The sequence below is a fragment of the Galeopterus variegatus genome, unplaced genomic scaffold (genome assembly GCF_000696425.1).
Source record: "Galeopterus variegatus unplaced genomic scaffold, G_variegatus-3.0.2 Scaffold6225, whole genome shotgun sequence".
Classification (NCBI taxonomy): Eukaryota; Metazoa; Chordata; class Mammalia; order Dermoptera; family Cynocephalidae; genus Galeopterus; species Galeopterus variegatus.
This window is the reverse complement of record NW_007732336.1, coordinates 23,915-46,825: the sequence shown is the minus strand read 5'-3', so window position 1 is coordinate 46,825 and position 22,911 is coordinate 23,915. Positions and strand designations below refer to the sequence as shown.

The following is a 22,911-nucleotide window of genomic DNA, read 5'->3' as shown; positions in this document are numbered from 1 at the left end:
TTCTTTCTTTCTTTCTTTATTTCACTGCACTTTTTTGGTACCTGCATCTTGAGAATCTTTATCTCATGGAAAAATCAAATCCATAACTCTCCTTATTGTCACTTCTTAAGTTAAAAGTGAAGATCAGTCATTTTCTTACTGTTTTGGCTAATAATTTCTACTGCAATAAAATTGCAAATGTAGTTTCCTGAGGAAGGGAGTGGGAAAATTTAGAAAAAAATGTGAAAAGGGAATGGATTTAAAAATGACTTTCCTAAAATTATTGTCTAGTACTGCAGATCAACAAGGATGATGTAACTGCCCTGCACTGTAAAGTGGTATGCCTTATACAGAATGGAAGTTTCAAGGAAGCCTTGAATGTCATCAATACTCACGCCAAAGTGTTAGCCAAGTAAGTGATTCAGTTAGTTGTTTATGCAATTATTAAAAAAACGTTTACCATAGCTATAACTTCTTCCATGGTTTCTTCCCCACTATTCACTGATTTTTGTGCTTTTTTTTTTTTTTTCTTCTTTTATTCTTTTGCTTGCCAGTAGTGTTTCTGAAACTGGAAGGAGCAACAATAACTTTTGCTCTTTTCTGCCTTAGGGAGCCTTTTTTTTTTCACTCCTGTCTTCCCTTTGAACTACTAAGAAGAGGTAAACCATAGAGGGATGTATGGCATAAATATTACAAGAATCCTTGGAAGATATAGGGAAGAGGACTCAGCAGAAGTTTGATTAAAAAACAAAAAACCCTATTCTTCCTACTTTCCTGAGGGAAATGAGGGCAGGGAAGGGTAGCTTCTGAGGTTGCCAAAGCTCCTGCTGTATTGGACCTGTCAGCTGCTCCTTTGTACAGTCAGAAATGCTGCTGGCTGCACAGGGAGGGAGGAGCAGGGGAGAAGAACAGATGGGCAGGTTCCTCCTGCATTCCAGTTCCCTGTTCACGGAAACTGAGGCCTCTGGCCTGGCAGAAAGCCCCAGGGTGAGGGGAATGGGCAGTTGTGGCTGAAGGCTTAAAGTTCGAACTTTCTCTGAAGCTCCTTCCCTCTTGCTTTTGTTCCTGCCTCCCTAAGCAAGCCTGCCCCCTCAGCCTTCCAAGAGTTGCACCCAGTGACCCCTTCCCTTAAAGTGACTCCTGATGAAGCACAACTTCCCACAGGGCTCCTAGCCCTCAGAGGTGGCCATATTTGGGCAGTTCCCAGTCCTGTGGGCTTGGCGATCCGGGGAGCAGATTTTGGGTTTGGAACTTCCTGGGGAATGGGTCCTAGGCTTGGATCTTTCCCTACGGGGCCCTCTTACCCCTTCCTCTATCCTCCTTCCCTCCCACATTGCTGGAAATATTTCAATGAAATGGAAAAGAAGAAAAAAGAAAGCACAGGGGCTGGCTGGTTAGCTCAGTTGGTTGGAGTGCAGTGTGATAACCCCAAGATCAGGAGTTCAGATCCCAGTATTGGCCAGCTGCATAAAGAGAAGGAAAAAGGAAAAAAAAAAAAGCACAGAGAGCAGAATATGTAGGGTAGGGATATATAAGTATATAAAATATAAGCATAAGTTGATAGAGGTCTGAAGGTACGGCAGTCTTAGCCTGACTTTTGTGTTTAACTCCACTGAGAGAAGTATTTAGGTGAGTGTGATTTTAGGCCAAGATCTTTCAATGTCAGAGTTCTTTAACAGTCTTTAGAATACATGGGTACTTCAAAAAGTTCATGGAAAGATAGAATTAAAAGATAATACAACTATTTCCATGAACCTCTAGAAGTACCCTTATATATATACCAGGTTTTTAAAATTGTTGTTAGTCTTTTTCATTTATTATTCCACAAAATGTGAACTTATATTCTGAATTGTTACTGTGATTTGATTTTTCTTTACAGTTATCCCAAATCCCAAAAGAATTGTGTATCAAAATTAAGTTTGCAGCATATTGATTCTTTAATTGTATACTGGTTTATAAGGTGTAGAACAGTATATAGTATACTTCCTTTTGTAAGAGAAGGAAGATATGAGAATTTGTATGTGTATTTACGTGTATTCGCAAAAACAAACACTAGAAAGAGAAATAATAAAAATAGTCACTTGTAGAGAATGAGTAGGAATGGTTAGGTTTGGATAGCAGTGGGAATAAACCCTCTTAGCATATATCTTTTTGTCTTTATATTTGAGCCATATAAATTCATTACAGATTGAAAACTAATTTTAAAACTTTATTCAAAATAGAAGGTAAATAAAGGGAATACTGCTTTCTATTATTAAGCATGTTTATGCTAAAATTCAGTATTTTGAATTTTGGTCATTTTGTGAGGTGGGGAAATTCTTAAAAATTTTTCATTAGGTAAGTGAGTAAAGGAAATTGCCATTTGCTTTGATAAATATTTTTCCTCATGGATTATGATTGAAACTTCAAAATGAGTTTCAAGTATCACATTAACATAGATGATTTTTTAAAATTTAATTTAATTTAATTTTACTTCTAACAGATGAATTTTTAAGTCTGTGTATGTAAGTAGTGCTTTTATAATTGTGTGTTTACCAGTTGTTTAATTGCTAGTATTTTGTTCTTTTAAGATTTTTAGTTATTTTTTCTTTGCTAATCATTTACAACTTAAAGAATAACTTAAAGGCAGCATTATATGGCTTATTATTTTATCAATGGACTTAAGAAACTTCTAAAATAATCCACTTAAAACAGTGCTCAGGTTGTCTTTGTATCTAGCCAGTTGTTATTTAGCTGATTCATGATTTCCTTCTTAAATGTTTGTTTCAACAGGGCAACAATTCTAATAAGAATATCCGTGAAAACAAGAGAGGCTAGGGAATCGGATATGATATTTTTTGCCACTTACAAGCTATCTGACTTTTGGACAAGTCATTAACCTTTGTCAGTTTCCTCATCTGTTGTGATGGAGATTAAATAAATTAATACATATCAAGTGCTTAGAGAAGTATCTGGCATATAGTGGGTGCTCTGTATTGTTAAATTATAATCAGATATTGATTTTTTCCTTCTTCAGTAACTCACTCTCCTTCGAGAAGGCATATTGTGAGTACAGGTTGAACAGAATTGAGAACGCCTTGAAGACAATAGAAAGTGCCAACCAGCAGACAGACAAACTAAAGGAGCTTTATGGACAAGTGGTAATTACTGCTCTATCTATCTATCTATCTATCTATCTATCTATCTATCTATCTAATCTAATCTATTTTTTTTTTTAAAGATGGCTGGTAAGGAGATCTTAACCCTTGGCTTGGTGTTGTCAGCACCACGCTCACTCAGTGAGCTAACCAGCCATCCCTATATGGGATCCGAACCCGTGGCCTTGGCGTTATCAGAACCGCACTCACCCGAGTGAGCCATGGGCTAGCCTGTAATTACTGCTTTAAAATACCTGTTGACAGTCATCCTGAGTGAGCATGACTCTACCTCTAGCCAGGAGCAGGGATGAGGAAACCCAGCCTATCCTGATGCTCCACAAAACTGGCCACCAAACCAGTTCTTGAGGTTTGAACGTATTCCCTCTTCTTGATCTTCATACAGTTGCATATATAGTATTCTATGAACAAATAACTTCCTCAAGGTAATTAGAAAATTAAAGAAAATCAACCAAACCAGTTCTTGAGGTTTGAACGTATTCCCTCTTCTTGATCTTCATACAGTTGCATATGTAGTATTCTATGAACAAATAACTTCCTCAAGGTAATTAGAAAATTAAAGAAAATCGAAGAACTATTCTATGAAATTTGGACTTTTTAGTTGGACAGATGAAAGCCAGTGACTTTATATACTCACACAGATTGGAATAGTGTTTCTTTCTTTTAACTGGTATTTTATTCTAAGTTTAACATAAAGAAAAACATGCTAGATAAGAATTTGAATGACTTCAGCTAGTCTATGAAATTGTGAAAATATTTTATTCTAAAAGGATTTTGAGACATAAAAGTAAGCCTGATGTAAAATAGGGCTGTTGATGAGAGCACAGAAGTGTGTATGTTAAGCTAGCAAACCCCTCTTAAGGATTTTTAAAATGTCAATTTAGGGCAGATAACGTTATATGAATGTATTGTCCCCATGAGGTAGTATAGGTTAACAGTACAAATGGGTTGAAAAGATTTGGGCAAATTCATGGATAGTGAGTCTTATAAAAGAACTTTTAATGTAAACTGGATAAATTTAGGGTAAATTCTAGCACTTTGAATTGTTGAAGGGCACCAATCTCTGTCATACATAGTGGTCGAGTTGACCCAGAGTGGCAGTTGTTATTGTCCTTTGAGAACAAATTGAATGAAATAAGCAGGGATTGTATTGTGTGTACTTGAGACTACCTGTACGATAGCTGGTTTCCAAGAAATAGAAAATGAAGATTATATATAGTGAACTCCTAGGAAACATAAGTCTTTTTGTTAACATTTAATTTTGTTTCTCTTTCCTGGGGTTTATTAATCATTTTGTGCTGTGGAAAATTTTTTTTATTGTAATTTGGGTTTAGCTTACAGGGTTGGTTTCTATAGAAAAGTTTCCTTTCCTAACCCAGTTAGGCATTTAATTAACTTCAAGAAGGAAGGTCAAGAAAATGACTTTTTAAAACTGAGTCATGCCTATAAATCTGCAATATAGTAAAGATTCATTGCAGGTAACTTTTTGAAAGTATTACTAGCACACAGAACTAATTAGAAATTATAAAAAATAAGAAGTTTTTTGCCCAGGTTATGCTGAATTAGGTTTCCTACTTAGTGGTTCCAAAAAGGGTTTGTGTGGCATTAGAGACATAACATTGCATTTGTCTTCTCTGATTTTTTATTTGCTTTTTGTCTTTCAGTTATACCGTTTGGAACGCTATGATGAATGCTTAGCTGTGTATAGAGATCTTGTCCGAAACTCCCAAGATGATTATGATGAGGAGAGGAAAACAAACCTTTCAGCGGTTATTGCAGCTCAAAGCAATTGGGAAAAAGTGGTCCCAGTGAGTATCCTTCTACAACCCTGAAATAATATTTGTGTCTAATGCTTTGTTTCTTTTTTTGTGGCTGGCCAGTACAGGGATCCAAACTCGTGTCTGATATTTGACTGGTATTTTGCTCCATTGACAGGAGAACTTGGGCCTCCAGGAAGGCACACATGAACTGTGTTACAACACTGCATGTGCATTGATAGGACAAGGCCAGCTGACCCAGGCAATGAAAATCCTACAAAAAGCAGAAGGTTGGAAGTTTGTTAAAATTATCTTTACATATAATGTCCATAGAACTTTACAGAATATCTCCAAAAATTGCATTTGACTTTTGTGAAATTATTAAGTAGAAGTTATTGATGCAGTGGAAATTTCTCAAAGTTCATCTAGCCTTTCTCTTTTTGACTATATCTCATCTGTATTTCTGTCAAATCCCTAAGCCAGCCCTCTTGTCCATTTTCAACCATACCAGACCTTAAAGTTTGAATTTTGAGGAGTGGGTTTTTTTTTTTTTTTTGTCCGTTTTGAGACCAGCCGCACCGTGCTCAGCCAGTGAGCACTGTGAGCGAACCGGTCATCCCTATATAGGATCCGAACCCGTGGCGGGAGCGCCGCTGCGCTCCCAGCGCCGCACTCTCCCGAGTGCACCACGGGCTCGGCCCGAGGAGTGGGTTTTTGAACAAGTTACTGCGAATGTTAAATCTAAATTAAGTGAGTTAATGTCAAGTATTTACAATAGTATGTGGCAAATAATATAAGCATTCAGTAAATACTAGTTATTGTTGTTAAACAGGTATTCAAATAAGTAGTAATATGGTGTGCCTTTGTGTGGGTGCATGCACACACATACACTACATTTATATATTGATAGCATCATTCAAGTACATTTTAACTCTATATAGTATGTTAGTATATATAACACATGCTTTGAAGCTTATAATTAAGAAAAAAAAATAGTTTATTAGAGAACTTATATCTGGTCTCAGCTCCTGAAATACTGAGACTTTTCTACATGCATTTTCCCTGGAATCTATAAAATTGATATAGTAGGGACTACGGTGAATAGTGGGGAGGAAAGAAAGGTAAAACAGGGTCTCTTTTACTGTTAAATGTTGAAGGTTAAAATAAGAGCAAGGGTTAGGACATTATAAGAAGAAAAATATGTTTAAGAATTACAGTTACTTGATCATACCCAATATTGACAGTGGTATGGGAGAAGGGCATTTTCATACATTGAAGGTTTGAGTGTAAAAGTAGTACAGGCTTTACAGTGGACGGTTTAGTGATGTGTGGCAAATTAAAAAATTTGCATACCCTTTCATCCAAGAATTCTATGTCTAGAAATTTAAAGAAATAATTAGATAAATTAATGTACGTATCTATGAATGTTAATAGAAGGGATTTTCATAGGAACAAAAATTTAGAAATAGCATGAGTTCTGTGCAGTTGGCTGTTTTACTTTAATCACAAAGTAGATTACAATGTAGTCATTAAAGTCAATATCATAAAAATAATGTAGATATATATTTATTGTAACATAAAGATGTTCACAGTATATTAAATGGGGGAAGGAAGGTTTCAAAATAGTATGTAGAATATCCCACTTTATTTTAAAATGCAGCTGTGCATTTACATAAAAAAATAACTGAAATGCTAGCAGTGTTTATCTCTGGGTGGTAGGATTATTGTCTTTATTTTTAAACTTGTCCATAATTGATTTGTGCAGTCAACATTTATTACATTTATATATATTTTAAATGCCCTTTAAAGATTTTGTAAGCATAGAGACTGTAAATGAGAGAAAAGTACCAAAGTGCTAGAATAATCAGGGACTGATAATAGTTATGAAGTATATTTGATGCTAAGGTAAATTTTAAATTTGCCTGTTATTAAGATTATCTTAAAATCTTCTTCCTAGGAATTTAGTTCTTGCTTTTTGGAATGAGGAAAAGAATGGGGGTTACCCAGCAACACTAATTTTAGAACAATTTTTCTTTTATAGATCTTTGCCGCCATTCATTGTCAGAAGACTCTGTAAGTATTCCACTGTTGTTAAACCCAAATTTTACACTTCTGACACATATAAATTAGTGGGAGGCCTTATAGTAGTACTTATTGAATTTTTAGTAGATGGTGATTCATTAAATAGTAATCACACTAGAACATGCTTGATCAATTATTTGATGATGTTTGTTAGGATGAGAAATCATTATATAAAAATTTTTACATACCTTAAGCATTTTATTTTAAATTCATATAAATTCATTCTCCTATTTTAGGATGTAGGGCTAATGTCTTTTATTACGGGTCTGCTCATAGGAATTCTATGCATATTTTTTACATAATTCAACATTCCTGATATCTCCTTTTGTTGTTTTTTCTAAATGCGACATTATCTTAAAGATGGTTGGGAAGCAGTTCTGTTACAGAGTTCTTATAAATGTTACTTTTTTTTTTTTTTTTAACCAATCTCACTTTTTTTGGCTCATAACTAATTAGACAGTAATTTTCCATAGGAACTTTCCTATATCAAATCTTGCTGAGCATTCAACATGGTTTATGTTGAAATAAGTCTCTTTTCACATTCATGTTATGTTCTTACTATAATATTTAAGTTTTAACATTTCCTTATCAAACACAACTGTCATAAGAGGTCATAAAATACATCTGGCTAGTGGTCAACATACACTCACCAGGAAAGAGCAGGACTGCTGGGTTGGTAGAAGAAAGTAGCCTCCTAGCCTTGAGCATTCATTGTACATGAAAATCAGTCGACCTTTCCAGAAGGAATGGAGAATATAGATTAATCTGGAGCATCTGTTAAGAGAGCTACTACTTAACAGATTAGTTCAATTACAGAATTACTTTAATTACATAGTTAGTTCCAGCTTTTGAATTTCTTTGTACAGTGTTAGAACTTTGTAGTCTTTGGATTAGAGTTATGGTAAAATTGAGAGAGAAGCATTTTAAAAATGTGTTCTTATGAGAAAATATATTCCCAGAATTTAGGGGTATCACTGTAAAAACTTAAGGTTTTTTTGGTTTTTGGTTTTTGCTTTTGGCAGCTGGCCAATAGGGAGATCTGAACCTTTGCTCTTGGTGTTCTCGGCACCATGATCTCCCAAGTGAGCTAACCAGCCAGCCCTGCCTGCCGGGTTTTAACATTATTTTTTTTCATCCTTGGGGTTTTGAGGATAATAATGATCAATAAATGGTATTCCTGAGTTTGTTATCATGTTTTTCTGGGATCTTTTTGCCATTTTCACTTAAACTTCTCTCTTTTGGTGGCAGTTCCTAAATTTCAAAGAACTGACTCTAAGGAATTATTTCTGAAGTTATATGTCTTCTTTAGGATTGTATGTCTTTTGAATGTTTGGATCACTTGGTAAATATGTGGATCAATTTGGCAAATTTACAGGAAAAAAAATGTTTCTTCTGCTTAGGATGGGACTGAGGAAGACCCACAGGCAGAATTGGCCATCATTCATGGTCAGATGGCCTATATTCTGCAGCTTCAGGGTTGTACAGAGGAGGCTTTGCAACTTTACAATCAGATAATTAAACTAAAGTAAGTGAGTTATTAAAATAAGGGGTCTTTCACAGGGGATGAAGTTTCTTTTTAAAGGTTTGTTCGGTTTTGACTGTTGCTTGTTGTTCACAGGCCGACAGATGTGGGATTATTAGCTGTAATTGCAAATAACATCATTACCATTAACAAGGTATGGACTATTCAGGCTTTCCTACACATATATTTTACACTGAAAGCTGATTACCCTAGCTTTGATCTAGAAAAAGTGGTCTTTTTTCCATGACAGAAAAAGTCCAGTTGTAGCAAAATCAGAAGGGAGGGTATAATATAGCTCTCATAATGATGACTCTGCAAAGTATATTCAAGTAATATAACTTTTCTGTAGTTGCAGTCCCTGGACTTTAAAATCTTCCCCTTCTCCCAGTTTAGATAATATAGAGAATGTCTATTAGAGATATAAATTGTTTGGACTTTTAATCTTTAAGTGTGTGCACATTTTATATGATTTCTTCATCTAAGTTTGAATGTGCAAGTTTTCTTTATATAATTTTTTTCTCTTGAGTTTTCTTTTTGGGGGTGAGGTAGGGTATGGGCATTTGCTCTCTCTCCTTCACTCCCCATCCCCTGCAAAATATTACTAGTATGTATATAGACAGTCCTAACTTTGAGTACTTAGTAGTCAAATTAACCACCATTTGGAACATTGTTTTAATGGAAAAATATCTCAAGTTCAGATTTGAAATCCAAGTCAATAGAAAATAAGAAAATTATCTAACATTTGATTTTTCTTTCATGTAACTTCTCAAGTGCCATCTTATTTCATCCTCACAATACATTTTAGGTAATAGTCCTTGTCTTCAATTTATAGGGAGTATAATCTGAGGTTGAAAGGAGTTAAGTAATTTAAGTGAAGTCATAGCCAGTAAGAAGTAGAACATGGATTCAGATTTGTCTCTGACTCCGAAACTTGCCCCTTTTCCTCCTTTGTGGTACCTCTCTCCTCCTATAGCTGAAATATAGAGGGTCCCCAGATGTGAAATAATGGCCATTAACGGGGGTTAGTAATTGTGGGATGTTGCAGGCCATTGGCATGGTTTAGGTTTCCAAACATTGGTGCTGGCATTTGAGTGTTGCAACAATATGTACCTGCCTATGTTTACGAATTTTGAAATGCTTGCCAGAACAAATTCTTTTTATCTGACATATATAATTAAGGGGAAGACAGCGTGTGAAATACTAAATATCTCAATCTGAATGTAATTTATACACAGAACTTTCTTCAGTCAATAGGTATTTATTTCTGACTTTTATTCAAAATAGTACTGGATGCAATAGATAATGCAAAAGAAATAGGAAAACGGCCTTAGTTATTACTGCATAGTTTAAAATCTCATTCAGATGTTGAAGAAAATAGTGTGTATTTAAATTTCTTGTCTGTATACTTTATAACTGCAGCATTTGGTGAAAGGAAAGATCTCTGGGTTGGCAAATTTGAGCTGACCCTTGGAGAAGGGATATGGTTTGAAGGTTAAGCAACAGCATAAGTAAATGTACGTATGAAGAAATATCTATGATTTGTGGGGGAAGTGAACATAGAAGAGAATACATACATGCTGGATAGTTAAAAAAAAAACAAAAAAACAGAATATTAGACTGAATGACAACAGGATGTGAGAGGCCTTGAAAATCAAGTTTTTGAATAATAAAGTGCCATGACAAAGTTTAAGAAAAGTCTGGCACTGGTACGCATAATGAATTGAAGTATTAAAATAGTGACACAGGAGAACCAACTAGAAAATACGGTTTCTTGGGGATTAATTTGTATGACAGGCAGTCTCTTGGCTGTACATTCAGATAGTTTCAAATTGATTTGGAGCTTCACACTCAGAAAAAGAATTTATTTTAGATTTCTTCTTTGCTTTATTTTAGGCTTTAAACTGGTAGAAGACCTGGTTTAAAAAGCACAGTACTTGCAAGAAAATATATCATTTTACAAAGCACTTATTTGCAAATAAATATATTGTTTTACCAAGGTAGAATATTGTGTGCATAGTAGACACTCAGATGTTCAGTTTGTCTTCCTCAGGATATAATGTAACTTAGTTGTCTTTCTTTCCTGAGAGGTATATGACTTTCTATAATTCTTAATAGGACTTTCTTTAGGCAGATAACAGTGTTTGCCCCACATAGAAATTTCAAGAAAGGGAACTTTTCTGCTTCTACTTAGGAAAGGAAAAACGGTAGATGTTACATGAGTGTTTTCTCATAAAAATGGGTTCAGAAGTGGTATAAATGTATTTCTGAAGTGTGTTTCATGATTTGCTTGCATAAGTGACTGTTTCAAAGAGGAATGAGTTACTGTCCTCATTTATCATCTGAATTCTAAAAGCCACAGCTTGTAGAAATTGTAAGGTTCGATATATCTGTAGTCCTAATACACTGTAAGATGTGTGCTATTATCCCTATTTTTTTGTCTTCAAAAAGCTCAAAACAAACAGTTAATAGTGGAAAGATAAAACAAAAATCTTATTCTGCTTCCCTTCAAAGCAGCTCTCTTCTTAAGCCTTTTTATATTTATTAGTAGGAAGCCTCCTTTTGGAAGGTTCTAAAAGGAATGAGGGACACACACACACACACACACGAATTGCAGAGATTTGGTTTACACACACACACACACACACTTGAATTGCAGAGATTTGGTTTACTTCTATGAACCAAGAACTAAGACAAATTTATATGCATTTTATTAGCTTAGGTACCCTAACCATGTAGATATACCAAAGCTCTCTTGTTGTATATATACAAAATAAGTAAATGACAGAGAAACATGTTCAAAGAGTTGAAGTTGGAGATTCTGTTAATGGTGGGCAATCTTTTCTTTGTCAGGACCAAAATGTCTTTGACTCCAAGAAAAAGGTGAAATTAACCAATGCAGAAGGAGTAGAATTTAAGCTTTCCAAGAAACAGCTGCAAGCTATAGAATTTAACAAAGCTTTACTTGCTATGTACACAAATCAGGTAGGTAATAGACCTCTGGTTCCCTGATTTAATCTTTTGTAATTTGGCATATGAAGCTTAATAGGCATATTAATTCAATCTTTATATTTTTTGTTTATATTTTTCCTTCTTCAGAATGTCATGTATCTCATATTTTGTTTAGTGAACAAGTAATTTGCCCAGTTCTCTTTGTAAGGGTCTGGAGTTGATGGCTTTTAAGAGGAAGAAAACAGAAGTCATACCTTTAAATGAGATGACTTTCTCATTACCTTCTTCCCCGCCCCCCCACAAAAGATGACCAGTAAGGGGATCTTAACCCTTGACTTGGTGTTGTCAGCACCATGCTCTCCCAAGTGAGCTAACCAGCCATCCCTATAAAGGGATCTGAACCCGTGGCCTTGGAGTTATCAACACCACCCTCTCCCAAGTGAGCCACGGGCCGGCCCCTCATTACCTTATTTCTAATCTCTGAATTAAAATAGGATCATCAAAGATGCCAGTCACGATTATAGATTTAAGATCCATCTTTTATTTTAGTTTTACATGGTCACATCAAGTTATAAATGTTAAGGAGGTCAATTCTAACTCTGATGTGCATTCTAATTAAATTCTGGTTTTATATTCTTCTAGAGCAGATTTTACCGGGAGAGTTAGAGGCAGTAATTTTATTATTTAGAACTGAGTCAAGTTATTCTTAATACTTTAGCAAGAAATACTTATGTGTTTTATTTTTTTGACGCAAATACTTATACTTGATGTGTTTTTTTGGTTTTTTAACAAAATTCTGGAATTTAGGTATCCAAATGAATGTTTAGAACTTGTCCTTTACTAAAGGCTTTTAGAACTCATAGCTTAAATTCAGTAAAGAGAAATCTTTTTCTTCTAGAAAAAAATTGAGAATTGATACTGTAAACTGATTCTCACACACTAGACAATTCTTCACTTACTATTTTGTTTCCACTGACTTCTCCATCCTCTTTTCTTTTTGGTTATTTAGTGTTTAATTTCATTAACCAGTTTATTTTTGTGTTGGGGGGGAAATGTCTCCTAGGCAGAACAATGTCGCAAAATATCTGCCGGTTTACAGTCCCAAAGTCCTGAGCATCTGCTGCCTGTGTTAATCCAAGCTGCCCAGCTCTGTCGTGAAAAGCAGCACACAAAAGCAATAGAGCTGCTTCAGGTAAAGGAATTACTTGAATTTTGAATGATTTATCAGGCAATTGCAGCCTTGTTTCATTTTCATTATGCTGTAGTAACCTAAAAGCTTATAAATTTGATGAGAAAACTAATAGGTAATGTACCACTAGACAAATTCCAGTGTCACTGTAGTTAATTCTTGGGTTGCAGCTTTGTTTTATATAAATTTGCATAATGTATATTTGTCCTAAACCCTGAAGAATGCTTTTTCATTTGTAGATCCATATTTTAACATGAGTTTTAGGGGTTTGTTTTAGGCTTACAATACCAGAATATGCTTAACCTCTTTTTAAATAATATATTCTCCAGAGACTCCCACTCCAAAACCTCTAACAATTATGGAGATACCAATTTGGTTTTTATCAACTCAAACCAGCTGTTATATTACATGTTTGAATTTCTTGAGTGTAGATTATGTTGGGAAGTTGGGCAGGGTAAAATTAAGACCATCCTGAGAGGCAAAGTTGCATAGCAGGGGCTCTTAGTAAGGGAGCACCATTTGAATGTCTTTCTTTAAAAAACCAAATTTATGTAGTAATCTTTATTTCTCTGGTAGTAACTTCCAGGAAACGACATTATTGCACTTACTTTCAGAGCATACCTTTATTATTTATTTATTCATTATTCAGTAAATATTTATTTTAAAAATTACTATGTAACAGAAATTTTTCTAGGCACTGGAGATATAGCAGTAAACAGAATAGACAAAGACCCTTCCCTCATGGAATTTACATTCTAGTGGTGAAAGCAGAAATTAAGAAACTAGTGTATAATGAAATGGCAGATAGTGACAAGGGCTTAAAGGAAATGCAAACCAGAGTAATGGAACAGAGAATATAAGAGCAACTTGGTGAATGGTGACATTATTACTGAGATGGGGAAGACTGGGGTATTGAGTGGGATTGCAGTGAGATTGAGCTGTGTTTTGGATATGTTGGATTTGCGATGCCTGTTGACAGCCAAGTGGAATTGTTCAGGAAGCAGATGTTCTTTCAAGTCTAGGTTTCACAGGAGGGATGGTGGCTGGATGAGTTTCCCTTGAGGAGAGCGTATGGTAGAGAAGTCATCTGCGGACTGAGCAGAGCATACCTTTAAAACAAAGTGGGTGTTGAATAACATTTTTCCAAAATTAAGATTTTGACCTGAAACCAGAAGTTTAATATTTTAAAACAGGATTTAAAATTATATATAGCTGAGATAAGTAATTATAGTGTGTACAGTTAGTTGCGTAAATAAATGTGATTTCTTTTTCCCCAACTAAAAAACTTTTTAGGAATTTTCAGATCAGCATCCAGAAAACGCAGCCGAAATTAAGCTGACCATGGCACAGTTGAAAATTTCCCAAGGTATTAATGATATTTTTCATCAATGATTAAAATATTTTAATGGAAACATATGGTTGGAATAATTCTGAAGTTGCGAACTATGTGGTTTTAAATTTTTTCCATAATGGTAAGGCATAATTATTGTTGTTTCAAACATGAAGCTAGATTGTGTGATCTCCAGCAGATTAATAGTGAAGTAGTTGGTCCTTTCTTGTGTTATTTCTAAATTTTAGATGATTCTCAGTCTGTGCTTTGAAAGTCAGCAAAAACAAAGGATTTTTCTGTTCCAAAAGACCATACCACTAAAATTTCCTCAGTATGTCATGTGTAGAAAATCTTATGTCTGTCACTTGGTAATATTTGCATGAAATAAGAAAGAGATTACTTTGCATTGTACTGAAATTGTACAGAATTTCTTAGCCCTTTATCCTTCTTTTTTTTTTTTTTTTTTTTTTTTTTTGCATCTGGCCAGTACAGAGAACCGAACTCTTGACCTTGGTGTTACAAGGCCATGCTCTAACCAACTGAGCTAATTAGCCAGCCACCCTTCATTTATACTTTGCCACCTGTATTTTTGGAAGGGGGTTGGGGTGGAGGTAATAGAATTTAATGAGAACCGATGTGTTGGAATCTTACAGAAAACTGCCAGTATATTTGTCTATGATTTTGAACCAACTTTGAGTGATTATTGAGAACTGTATTACCCAGTATGGTAGCCACATGCTACTATTTTAATTTTATATCATAAAAGTAAATGAAATTTAAAATTCAGTTTCTCAGTTGTGCTTGCCACCTTTCAGAAGCTTAGTGGCCACATGCAGCTAGTGGCTACTGTATTGGACAGTGCAGATACAGGACATTTCCATCATAGAAAGTTTTGTTGGATGGCTCTGGTGTAGAGAATGCATTCTCAGTGGGGCAGTAATCGTTCAAAAAAAACCTTAAATATTACAATGGCTGAAGTGAAAATTTCAAGGGTTGGAGGGAAGGGGAGTTGGCAATTAGGGAAAAAACGTCTAAAAAGGCATTTATTAGGACAATACTGAAAACGTGGTTGAGAAACACTGCTGATCCCCCTGTTACCCCATTCTCACATTTCTTTACCTTACTCCCATGTCTCTTTTTCCTTCTCACCCCTGTCTTCTTTTCCTTGCCCTCCCCTTGATCTTCTTTGCTCACCTATTGCTTATTTTTGTAAGGATTATTTATCATGCTGAAATTACTGAGAGTATGTCATGGCTTTTTTGTTTTGTTTTGTTTTTAAAGACTAGAAGGTTTGAGTTACTGAGGTTTGTAATGGAAAATCAGAATTTTAACACCATAGAAAATTTTTCATTGCATCATGCCTACAGTAACATATTTCAAAGCTTTTAGGGAAGGACCCCCACCTTCAAGTTGTAGTCTGAAAAAGGAAAAAATAGAGCTAACCAGACTGGGAGTTGGGAGACTTCTTTTCTGGTAGTGTCTCTGCCATTATCTTTCTTTGTGAGCTTAAGCAAGGTATATATTTTTTTAGAACTCAATTTCCTCATCTGTAAAATGAATAGAGTACACTATCCCCAAGACCTCAATGCTTGTGAATTTAGAGATGTATAAAATCAGTTTTATGACTCATGGTTGCTTTCCTAAGAAAAGGTAGTGGTTCCAGGAAGTAAAATTTTTTGTATTTTTCTCATAATATGGTTTCTTCAATATGATGCTAATTTTGTTTTTAATCTCTTAAGGTAATATTTCCAAAGCATGTCTAATATTGAGAAGCATAGAGGAGTTAAAGCATAAGCCAGGCATGGTGAGTTTATAATTATAACATTACAAGACTGAAAAGTACTGGAATTGATAATCCATTTGTGCTTCTGGTGTTTCTTTGTTTTTGGGGGGGCGTTTTTTGGTTTGTTTTTTTTTTTATGGCTGGCTGGTATAGGGGTCCGAACCCTTGACCTTGGTGTTGTAACATCGTGCTCTAACCACTCAGTTCATTGGCCAGCCCTTTTTGTATTCACTTTAATTTCTACTTATTTCATTATATATTCATAAGGTGGGAGTAGTAGTTAAAGTAGTAACAGTTACTTATCTGGTATAAGTTTAATTTTATTCTGTGCTCTGCTTTGCATTGGTTTATTATTCAGTCAAATGTGCCAGGCACTGTTTAGGCCTTATATTATCATTATATTGTATTAACATCAGAGAAACTCAGACCTCTATAAGGAATTTCTTAGCCTAAACTGTTTTATCATGGTGCTCTGCTTTGCATTGGTTTATTATTCAGTCAAATGTGCCAGGCACTGTTTAGGCCTTATATTATCATTATATTGTATTAACATCAGAGAAACTCAGACCTCTATAAGGAATTTCTTAGCCTCATCATTGTGATTTCTCTGAGTTAAAACAATTTAGTAATAGTAGCCAACAAGTTTAGTTTTTAGTTCTCTGAATATTGAAATATCACAGGTTTAGATCACTAATACATCTGCAAAAGCATCTATTTCATAGGAGGGTCTAATGCTGTCATGGTAGTATGTGCATCTGTTGAACAAAAACTGCTTTATTCATGTTTGTATCCTCTAACAGAGCTTATTTGCAGTTGGCACTTGGTGAAGGTGTAATAATGTTATGGTAGTGCTTTCTCTTGAAGATTTATATTTCAAGGATTGTGCTACAATTACTTTATATTAGAATCAAATGCAATATATGGCTGAAAATAAAATGTTTCTAATATTTAATATCTGGCCATTTGTTACCTTTCAAGGAATTTGCCCATTTCATCTAGGTTGAATTTATTTTCATAAAAGTTGTTCATAATATTCTCTTATTATCCTTTTAATATCTATACAAACTCTGTTATTCCTGATATTGGTTATTTTTGTCTTCTTGGGTTTTTTTCTTCTCAGTCTGGCCAAAAGTTGATCAGTTTTATTTATTTTTCTTTAAAGTGCAGCTTTTTGTTTCTGTGTCCTTTCTATTCTCATCTCTTGTTGCTCCTCTTTTTCCCCCTCCCCCTCCATTTCAGTCATGTGGGCCTCCTTGCTGTCCCTCGGCCATTTTAGGCAAGGCTTTCACTGGCTTTATGCAGCTCAGGCCACATGTGACTCATCATAGGAGTGCAGCCTCAGTAGTGTATATACCTCATTATCATATGCTTGAATCTCCAGCAATGTCTTATTGCATAAATTTTTCTAAGTGCTTATTCTCAACTTCTGTACTTACCAAACCATTTGTGAACTGGCACTGCTTTAGAGCAAAAGTGTATTTTATAGATAATTGCCTTCATGTTTGGAAAACACCATTGTTCATGATATTTCTAGGAATAAAGTTGTTATACTCTAAAGTAATTTTTTATGATGAATTAGGTATTAGCAGAGAGCCTAGCAACCTTTATTTGCTATTTCTTCAATATTTTTTATTTTCAGAAAGTGTATTCTGGGAGCAAAGGGGTAATTGTATTCATTGATTTATACCTTTGGCTGGGTAGGTGTCTGCATTAGTGACCATGTATAGCCATGAGGAAGATATTGATGGTGCCATTGAAGTCTTCACACAAGCTATCCAGTGGTATCAAAACCATCAGGTAAATAAATGGAGTAAAATGTCATTAGCACATGTTTTTCCTTAAAAATTAAAAGCTGCAGTAGCAGAACTCAAAATTTAGGAAAACTGAAATATTCCAAGTTACTGTTTTAAAAATGGAATGTTTTTAGACTATCAAATCCATTTCTAAGTATATTAGATCCAAATAAAGTTATTAGGAATAAAGAATAGCTGCAAAATGAAAAAAAAAGTAGCTTGTTTATGTTTTTTGAAGCTCCTTCCTTTGTGTTTGTGTGTGAGATCTGAAGAAATAAGAATGGTAATAGTACTTGATTGCATATAAGAGAGTGCATCTTACTACCACAGGTGGTAGTAATTAGTGGAACAGTAGTACATGGAATCATTGTTTATCATTTCTCCATCTAATAGGAACATCTTCATTTTTTCCAGTATGGATCTCTGCAGAGGCATTTTCCAGTTTATACACACACAGGTGGCATTTATACTGTTAGCACTATTAGCAGTGAAGGGGTATCAGTGTTCTGGGAAGTATTGGGTTAAATTAACTATGGTGGCATATCTTTAAGAATTGATTATAGGGGAAAGTTTCCAGTTGTAGACAACCTAAATAGAGCTGGGTTATGTTCAAAATTCATTGATTACTTGTACTAATTTGTCTGCCCACCTCCATATATACGTGTGAGTGATTTTGTTGTTTCAGGCATTCAGTAAAGCTTAAAATGAGGAATTTATTGGATAGGTTCATTTTAAAGATCTATGAATATAACGTCATTGACTTGCTAGATATTTAGCTTAATTTTTTTTTTTCTTTTGATTGAATCTGTAGCCCAAATCTCCTGCTCATTTGTCCTTGATAAGAGAAGCTGCAAACTTCAAACTCAAATATGGGCGGAAGAAGGAGGCAATTAGTGACCTAGAACAGCTATGGAAGTAAGCTCTGAAAGAAAGGTGGAGATATAGAAATCCACATTTTATTGCTGTTATTTTATTTTATTTTTTTTAAAAGATGACCGGTGAGGGGATCTTAACCCTTGACTTGGTGTTGTCAGCACCACGCTCAGCCAGTGAGCAAACCGGCCATCCCTATATGGGATCCGAACCCGGGGCCTTGGTGTTATCAGCACCACACTCTCCCGAGTGAGCCACGGGCCGGCCCTATTGCTGTTATTTTATATGAGAGTTATTTTGCTTGTTTATGTTACTTTCTCCAGTTTTATAAACTTCAGTAACTTTCTTATTTCTTCTTTTAGACAAAATCCAAAAGATATTCACACCCTGGCCCAGCTTATTTCTGCTTACTCACTTGTAGATCCGGAGAAAGCAAAAGTGTATCCTTTTGATTGTTGTTCACCCCAGTAGCATGCTAGAGTTCTTCTGGTACCTGTGTTTTGACCAGGGCTTTTTCTGTTATAAATTTCAGATAACAAACAAAACCCTTTTCTAACTAGTAAAAGCAAAAAACTAATCAGTGTGATTGAAAAATGCAGTGATAGATCCAACTTGGGGTACAGTCTGCTAGACAGGCACTTTAACCAGGTAAGCCATGGTGCCAGCAAACTTGGGGTACAGTTTGATCCAGAAACAAAAGTGAAGTCAACAGTGTGCAGCCTATATTCTTCCAGGTATACGTCTAGCAGCAAAAAAAAAAGAAAGAAAAGAAAAAAGCATATTTTGTGTGGGTAGTTGTGCATGATTCTGATGATTCTGAAATGTTATTCTTTTTTGGCAGGAGTGGGGAGGGGAGCGCTGGCCAGTAAGTGATCGAAACCCTTGACCTTGGCATTGAAACACTGCACTCTAACCAACTGAGCTAAAAGGCCAGCCCACAAATGTTATTCTGATTAATCTATTTAGGTCACATGCCCATCTCAATTACTGTTGATAAGAGGATTCAGCCCTGATTGAGCTTGACTCACATGGACTCTAATCAGGGTGTGTTCCCAAAACTGAGGTGCAGTGGTGGAAGTGAAAACCTTTGCAGTGAGCGAGTCTGTTTCATAAGCTTGATACTTACTTTGGAAAGGATCTTTTATTAAGCACCCACCTTGAAGGTACATCACTTGAGTTAAGGAATAAATGATTAGATTATGACTCCTCAAGTTCTTTCCAAGTAAGGGTCTTCAAAAAGTTCATGGAAAGATTCGCACTATCTTTTTTTTTTATTATTAGCGCCACACTCTTAACCAACTGAGCTAACTGGCCAGCCCTATGCACTATCATCTTTTGCTTTTGATGAAGAGCATCAAGAAAAGACAGTGACTTTTTCTATCAGCATAGATATATTTGTAGATGCACGGATGCGTGTGTGTGTGCATGTATGTGTTTATATCATGTTCCTGAACTCCTGTTCTATCCCAGTCTTAGTAAACACTTACCCTCGTCAGATAGTATGTCTCTAAAAGTAGATGTTGAGGCTCTTGAAAATTCTCCTGGAGCTACGTACATTCGGAAGAAGGGTGGAAAAGTTACGGGAGATACTCAACCAAAGGAGCAAGGGTAATGTTTTATATTGTAACATTTCTCTAATGCTGATTTTAAATTATCTAAGGAATAAAAAATGCATTCTCATAAAAATTCCATGTGAATAAAGTTTTAGTCCCCTTTGTTTCTTTTCCTTCTTTGTGCCCAGCTCTTTGTCCTTGTTTCCCCCTCCCTCCAGCCCAAAATTAACCTCTAGTATTAATAATTTAGTGTATACTTCCAGATCTTTTTCTTTGTGTTTACACACACACGTGGTTTACAAATATTTTCTTTAAATTGGTTTATTTTGGTTTTTTTACAGATGCGGGATTATACTTGGCTCTTTTCCAACTTGCTTTCATTTAATGAGTCTTAGAGATCTTTCCGTGTACTATATGTAGACATATTTCATTCTTTTTATGCATATTTCATATGCTAGATGTGCCCTACTTTATTTACATATAAGGTACTAATGTACATTTAGTACATCATTTAGTATTGTTGTTTCTCCATTCTTTTTATGCATATTTCATATGCTAGATGTGCCCTACTTTATTTACATATAAGGTACTGATGTACATTTAGTACATCATTTAGTATTGTTGTTTCTCTTTTTTTTTCCAGCTGGCTGGTACAGGGATCCAAACCCCTGACCTTGGTGTTGCAGGGTTGTGCTGTAACCAGCTGAGCTAACCGGCCAGCCTCATTTAGTACTTTTGAACCAAAATTCAGATGGTTTATTTTGCTGATTTGGAGAAAAGGTTAGCCAGCTTTATTTGCTTATAAAAATCAAATTCTGATTTTTTCCTCATTTTCCACATTTGCTATCTTAAAAACAGCAGAGGCCTACAGTTAAAACGTTTAAGATTCTACTTTAAGAATGTTTAAGACTCAGGATGAAGGGCCGGCCCATGGCTCACTTAGGAGAGTGTGGTGCTGATAACAACAAAGCCATGGTTCCAATCCCTATATGGGGATGGCCGGTTCGCTCACTTGGGAGAGCGTGGTGCTGACAACACCAAGTCAAGGGTTAAGATCCTCTTACCGGTCATCTTTAAAAAAAAAAAAAAAAAACTTGTTTAATAAGGAATTGGAATCTCAAAGACTTTACATTGTTCCAAATTCCATTTTATCATGTGATTCCGATTTCAAATCTTACCAGAAACATCAAAATGAAATAAATTCAAGCCAGGTCTTCAGTGGAATTTTAGTTAATACCTATTTAAATATTTTCAGTATTTTTTTTGTCTAGCACAGCATGGTTGGCTAACTACTAAGAACACACAATTATTTTCTTATCCTTTAATCTTCTTTCTCTTTTTCAAAATTCAAGAGATAAAAAAGTACAGAGTAAGTAAAAAGTCTTCCTCCCATCCCTGTCTACCCTCCTTTCTCCCAGAGCCATACCAGTATAACTTGTTTTGCATATCCTTCTAGAGATATCCTTTGCATGTATTTTATTTATACATGTTCTTCTGGCAAAGAGTTTATTCTCTAAAGTCTTGCCAAATATAGGGTAACTTATTGAAATATTATAGATTTTCATGCTTATGCAGACTTCCTTTTTACATAGACTTATGTGCCACTTAAAAATTCTTTTCAGTGTAAATGGTATCTTTTCTGAAAACAGTTGTCACCTCTCTTTTCTAAACTACCTTCTAAAAATTATAGTATCTGAAGCTTGATTGAATTTAACCTGAGTTAATATCCCAACTAATTTGTTAGCTTTGGTGAACTGGTACCAAGTCTTAAACACCTTTATGATAAATTGCCCAGCTCACTGTTTTGCACATACTTAATGTTATATAAATTTTGTTCATCACAATGATGGTAATGATTTTCTTCTCTTTGTAGTCAAGGAGATTTGAAAAAGAAGAAGAAGAAAAAGAAAGGTAAGGTTTTTTTTTTTTAATCTTTAGATTTTTTTCTGCAAGGTAGAAGTTTGAGTTTAGCCCTACATAGCAGTCTTTGGACATAAGTATACTATTCTCTCTTCTTGTATCTTTAAACACTGACTTTTGTCTAGCTAACATTTAATTTAATTACTTGAAAGAGTGCAACTCTGGAGTTTGATTGTCTCAATTCAAATTGTCGCTCTGGTACTCTTTCACTGTGTGACTGTGAACAGGTTACTTAACACACTTACCTGAGTTTTTCCATCTGTAAAATTGAATATGATAGCATATACCTCAGAGAATAAATAAGATGCTAGAGGTAAAGCTCTTAGAATGGTTCCGGGCACACAGTAAGCCTTTATACTTTAGGATGTTTCAGCTACAGACACCATAAAACTTCATGAAACTGGCTTAAGAAAATATACTGTTTCTAAAACTGGGAATCTAGGGGAAGGTTAATATCAAGGTTGGTTGATCCAATACTTGTATCTCTTTGTTCTGCTATACACAAAACTAAATCCCAGTCATAGAATATTTGTTGGAAGCAGAGCCACATACTTGTTGTTTATATCCAGCAGGACACAGAGGACCTCTCTGGACTTGACAAGCCTTTCTCATTAATCTCATAACATAGGACAATATCCAGCCATGAACCATTAACCAGGGGAATACCAGACATTGATTGGCTTGAGCTGTGTTCTTAATTTCTGGCCAGAGTGGATGGAATTACCATGTTTGGCTTCACCTAGTCAGAGATTATCCCTGGAACCACCTACTTATTCCTGAGTTTTTTGGGAGTCTGTGGTATAAATCAGGTTGTTTCTTGATTTTGCCCACTGCCATCTTAGAATTCAGGTTTCCCAAGCCTTAGCTAAGTTCATTACTACTCTCCCATCTGTTTTCTTTTTTTTTTTTCCTTTTTGTCTTTTTTCGTGTCCGGCAACGGATCGCAACCCTCAGTGTCGCGCCCGTACCGGACCGGGACCGGCAACAGGATCGCAACCCTCGGTGTCGCGCCCACACCTCGCTCAG

General features: G+C 35.4%; 1 protein-coding gene across 1 annotated transcript in view; it reads left to right on the top strand.

Annotated features, from left to right (window-relative positions):
* The window catches only part of SRP72 (signal recognition particle 72kDa), a 30,567-nt gene that overhangs the window by 1,602 nt on the left and 6,054 nt on the right, over nucleotides 1-22,911 (top strand). Inside the window, exons 2-17 of the mRNA XM_008590594.1 lie at nucleotides 271-391; nucleotides 2,996-3,119; nucleotides 4,799-4,942; nucleotides 5,070-5,181; nucleotides 6,933-6,964; nucleotides 8,374-8,498; nucleotides 8,592-8,649; nucleotides 11,346-11,477; nucleotides 12,508-12,636; nucleotides 13,927-13,999; nucleotides 15,703-15,767; nucleotides 17,448-17,543; nucleotides 18,351-18,454; nucleotides 18,775-18,852; nucleotides 19,883-20,020; nucleotides 21,839-21,876. Coding sequence (XP_008588816.1) covers nucleotides 271-391; nucleotides 2,996-3,119; nucleotides 4,799-4,942; nucleotides 5,070-5,181; nucleotides 6,933-6,964; nucleotides 8,374-8,498; nucleotides 8,592-8,649; nucleotides 11,346-11,477; nucleotides 12,508-12,636; nucleotides 13,927-13,999; nucleotides 15,703-15,767; nucleotides 17,448-17,543; nucleotides 18,351-18,454; nucleotides 18,775-18,852; nucleotides 19,883-20,020; nucleotides 21,839-21,876 — 1,569 coding nt within the window. The remainder of the gene's footprint in view (nucleotides 1-270; nucleotides 392-2,995; nucleotides 3,120-4,798; nucleotides 4,943-5,069; nucleotides 5,182-6,932; nucleotides 6,965-8,373; nucleotides 8,499-8,591; nucleotides 8,650-11,345; nucleotides 11,478-12,507; nucleotides 12,637-13,926; nucleotides 14,000-15,702; nucleotides 15,768-17,447; nucleotides 17,544-18,350; nucleotides 18,455-18,774; nucleotides 18,853-19,882; nucleotides 20,021-21,838; nucleotides 21,877-22,911) is intronic.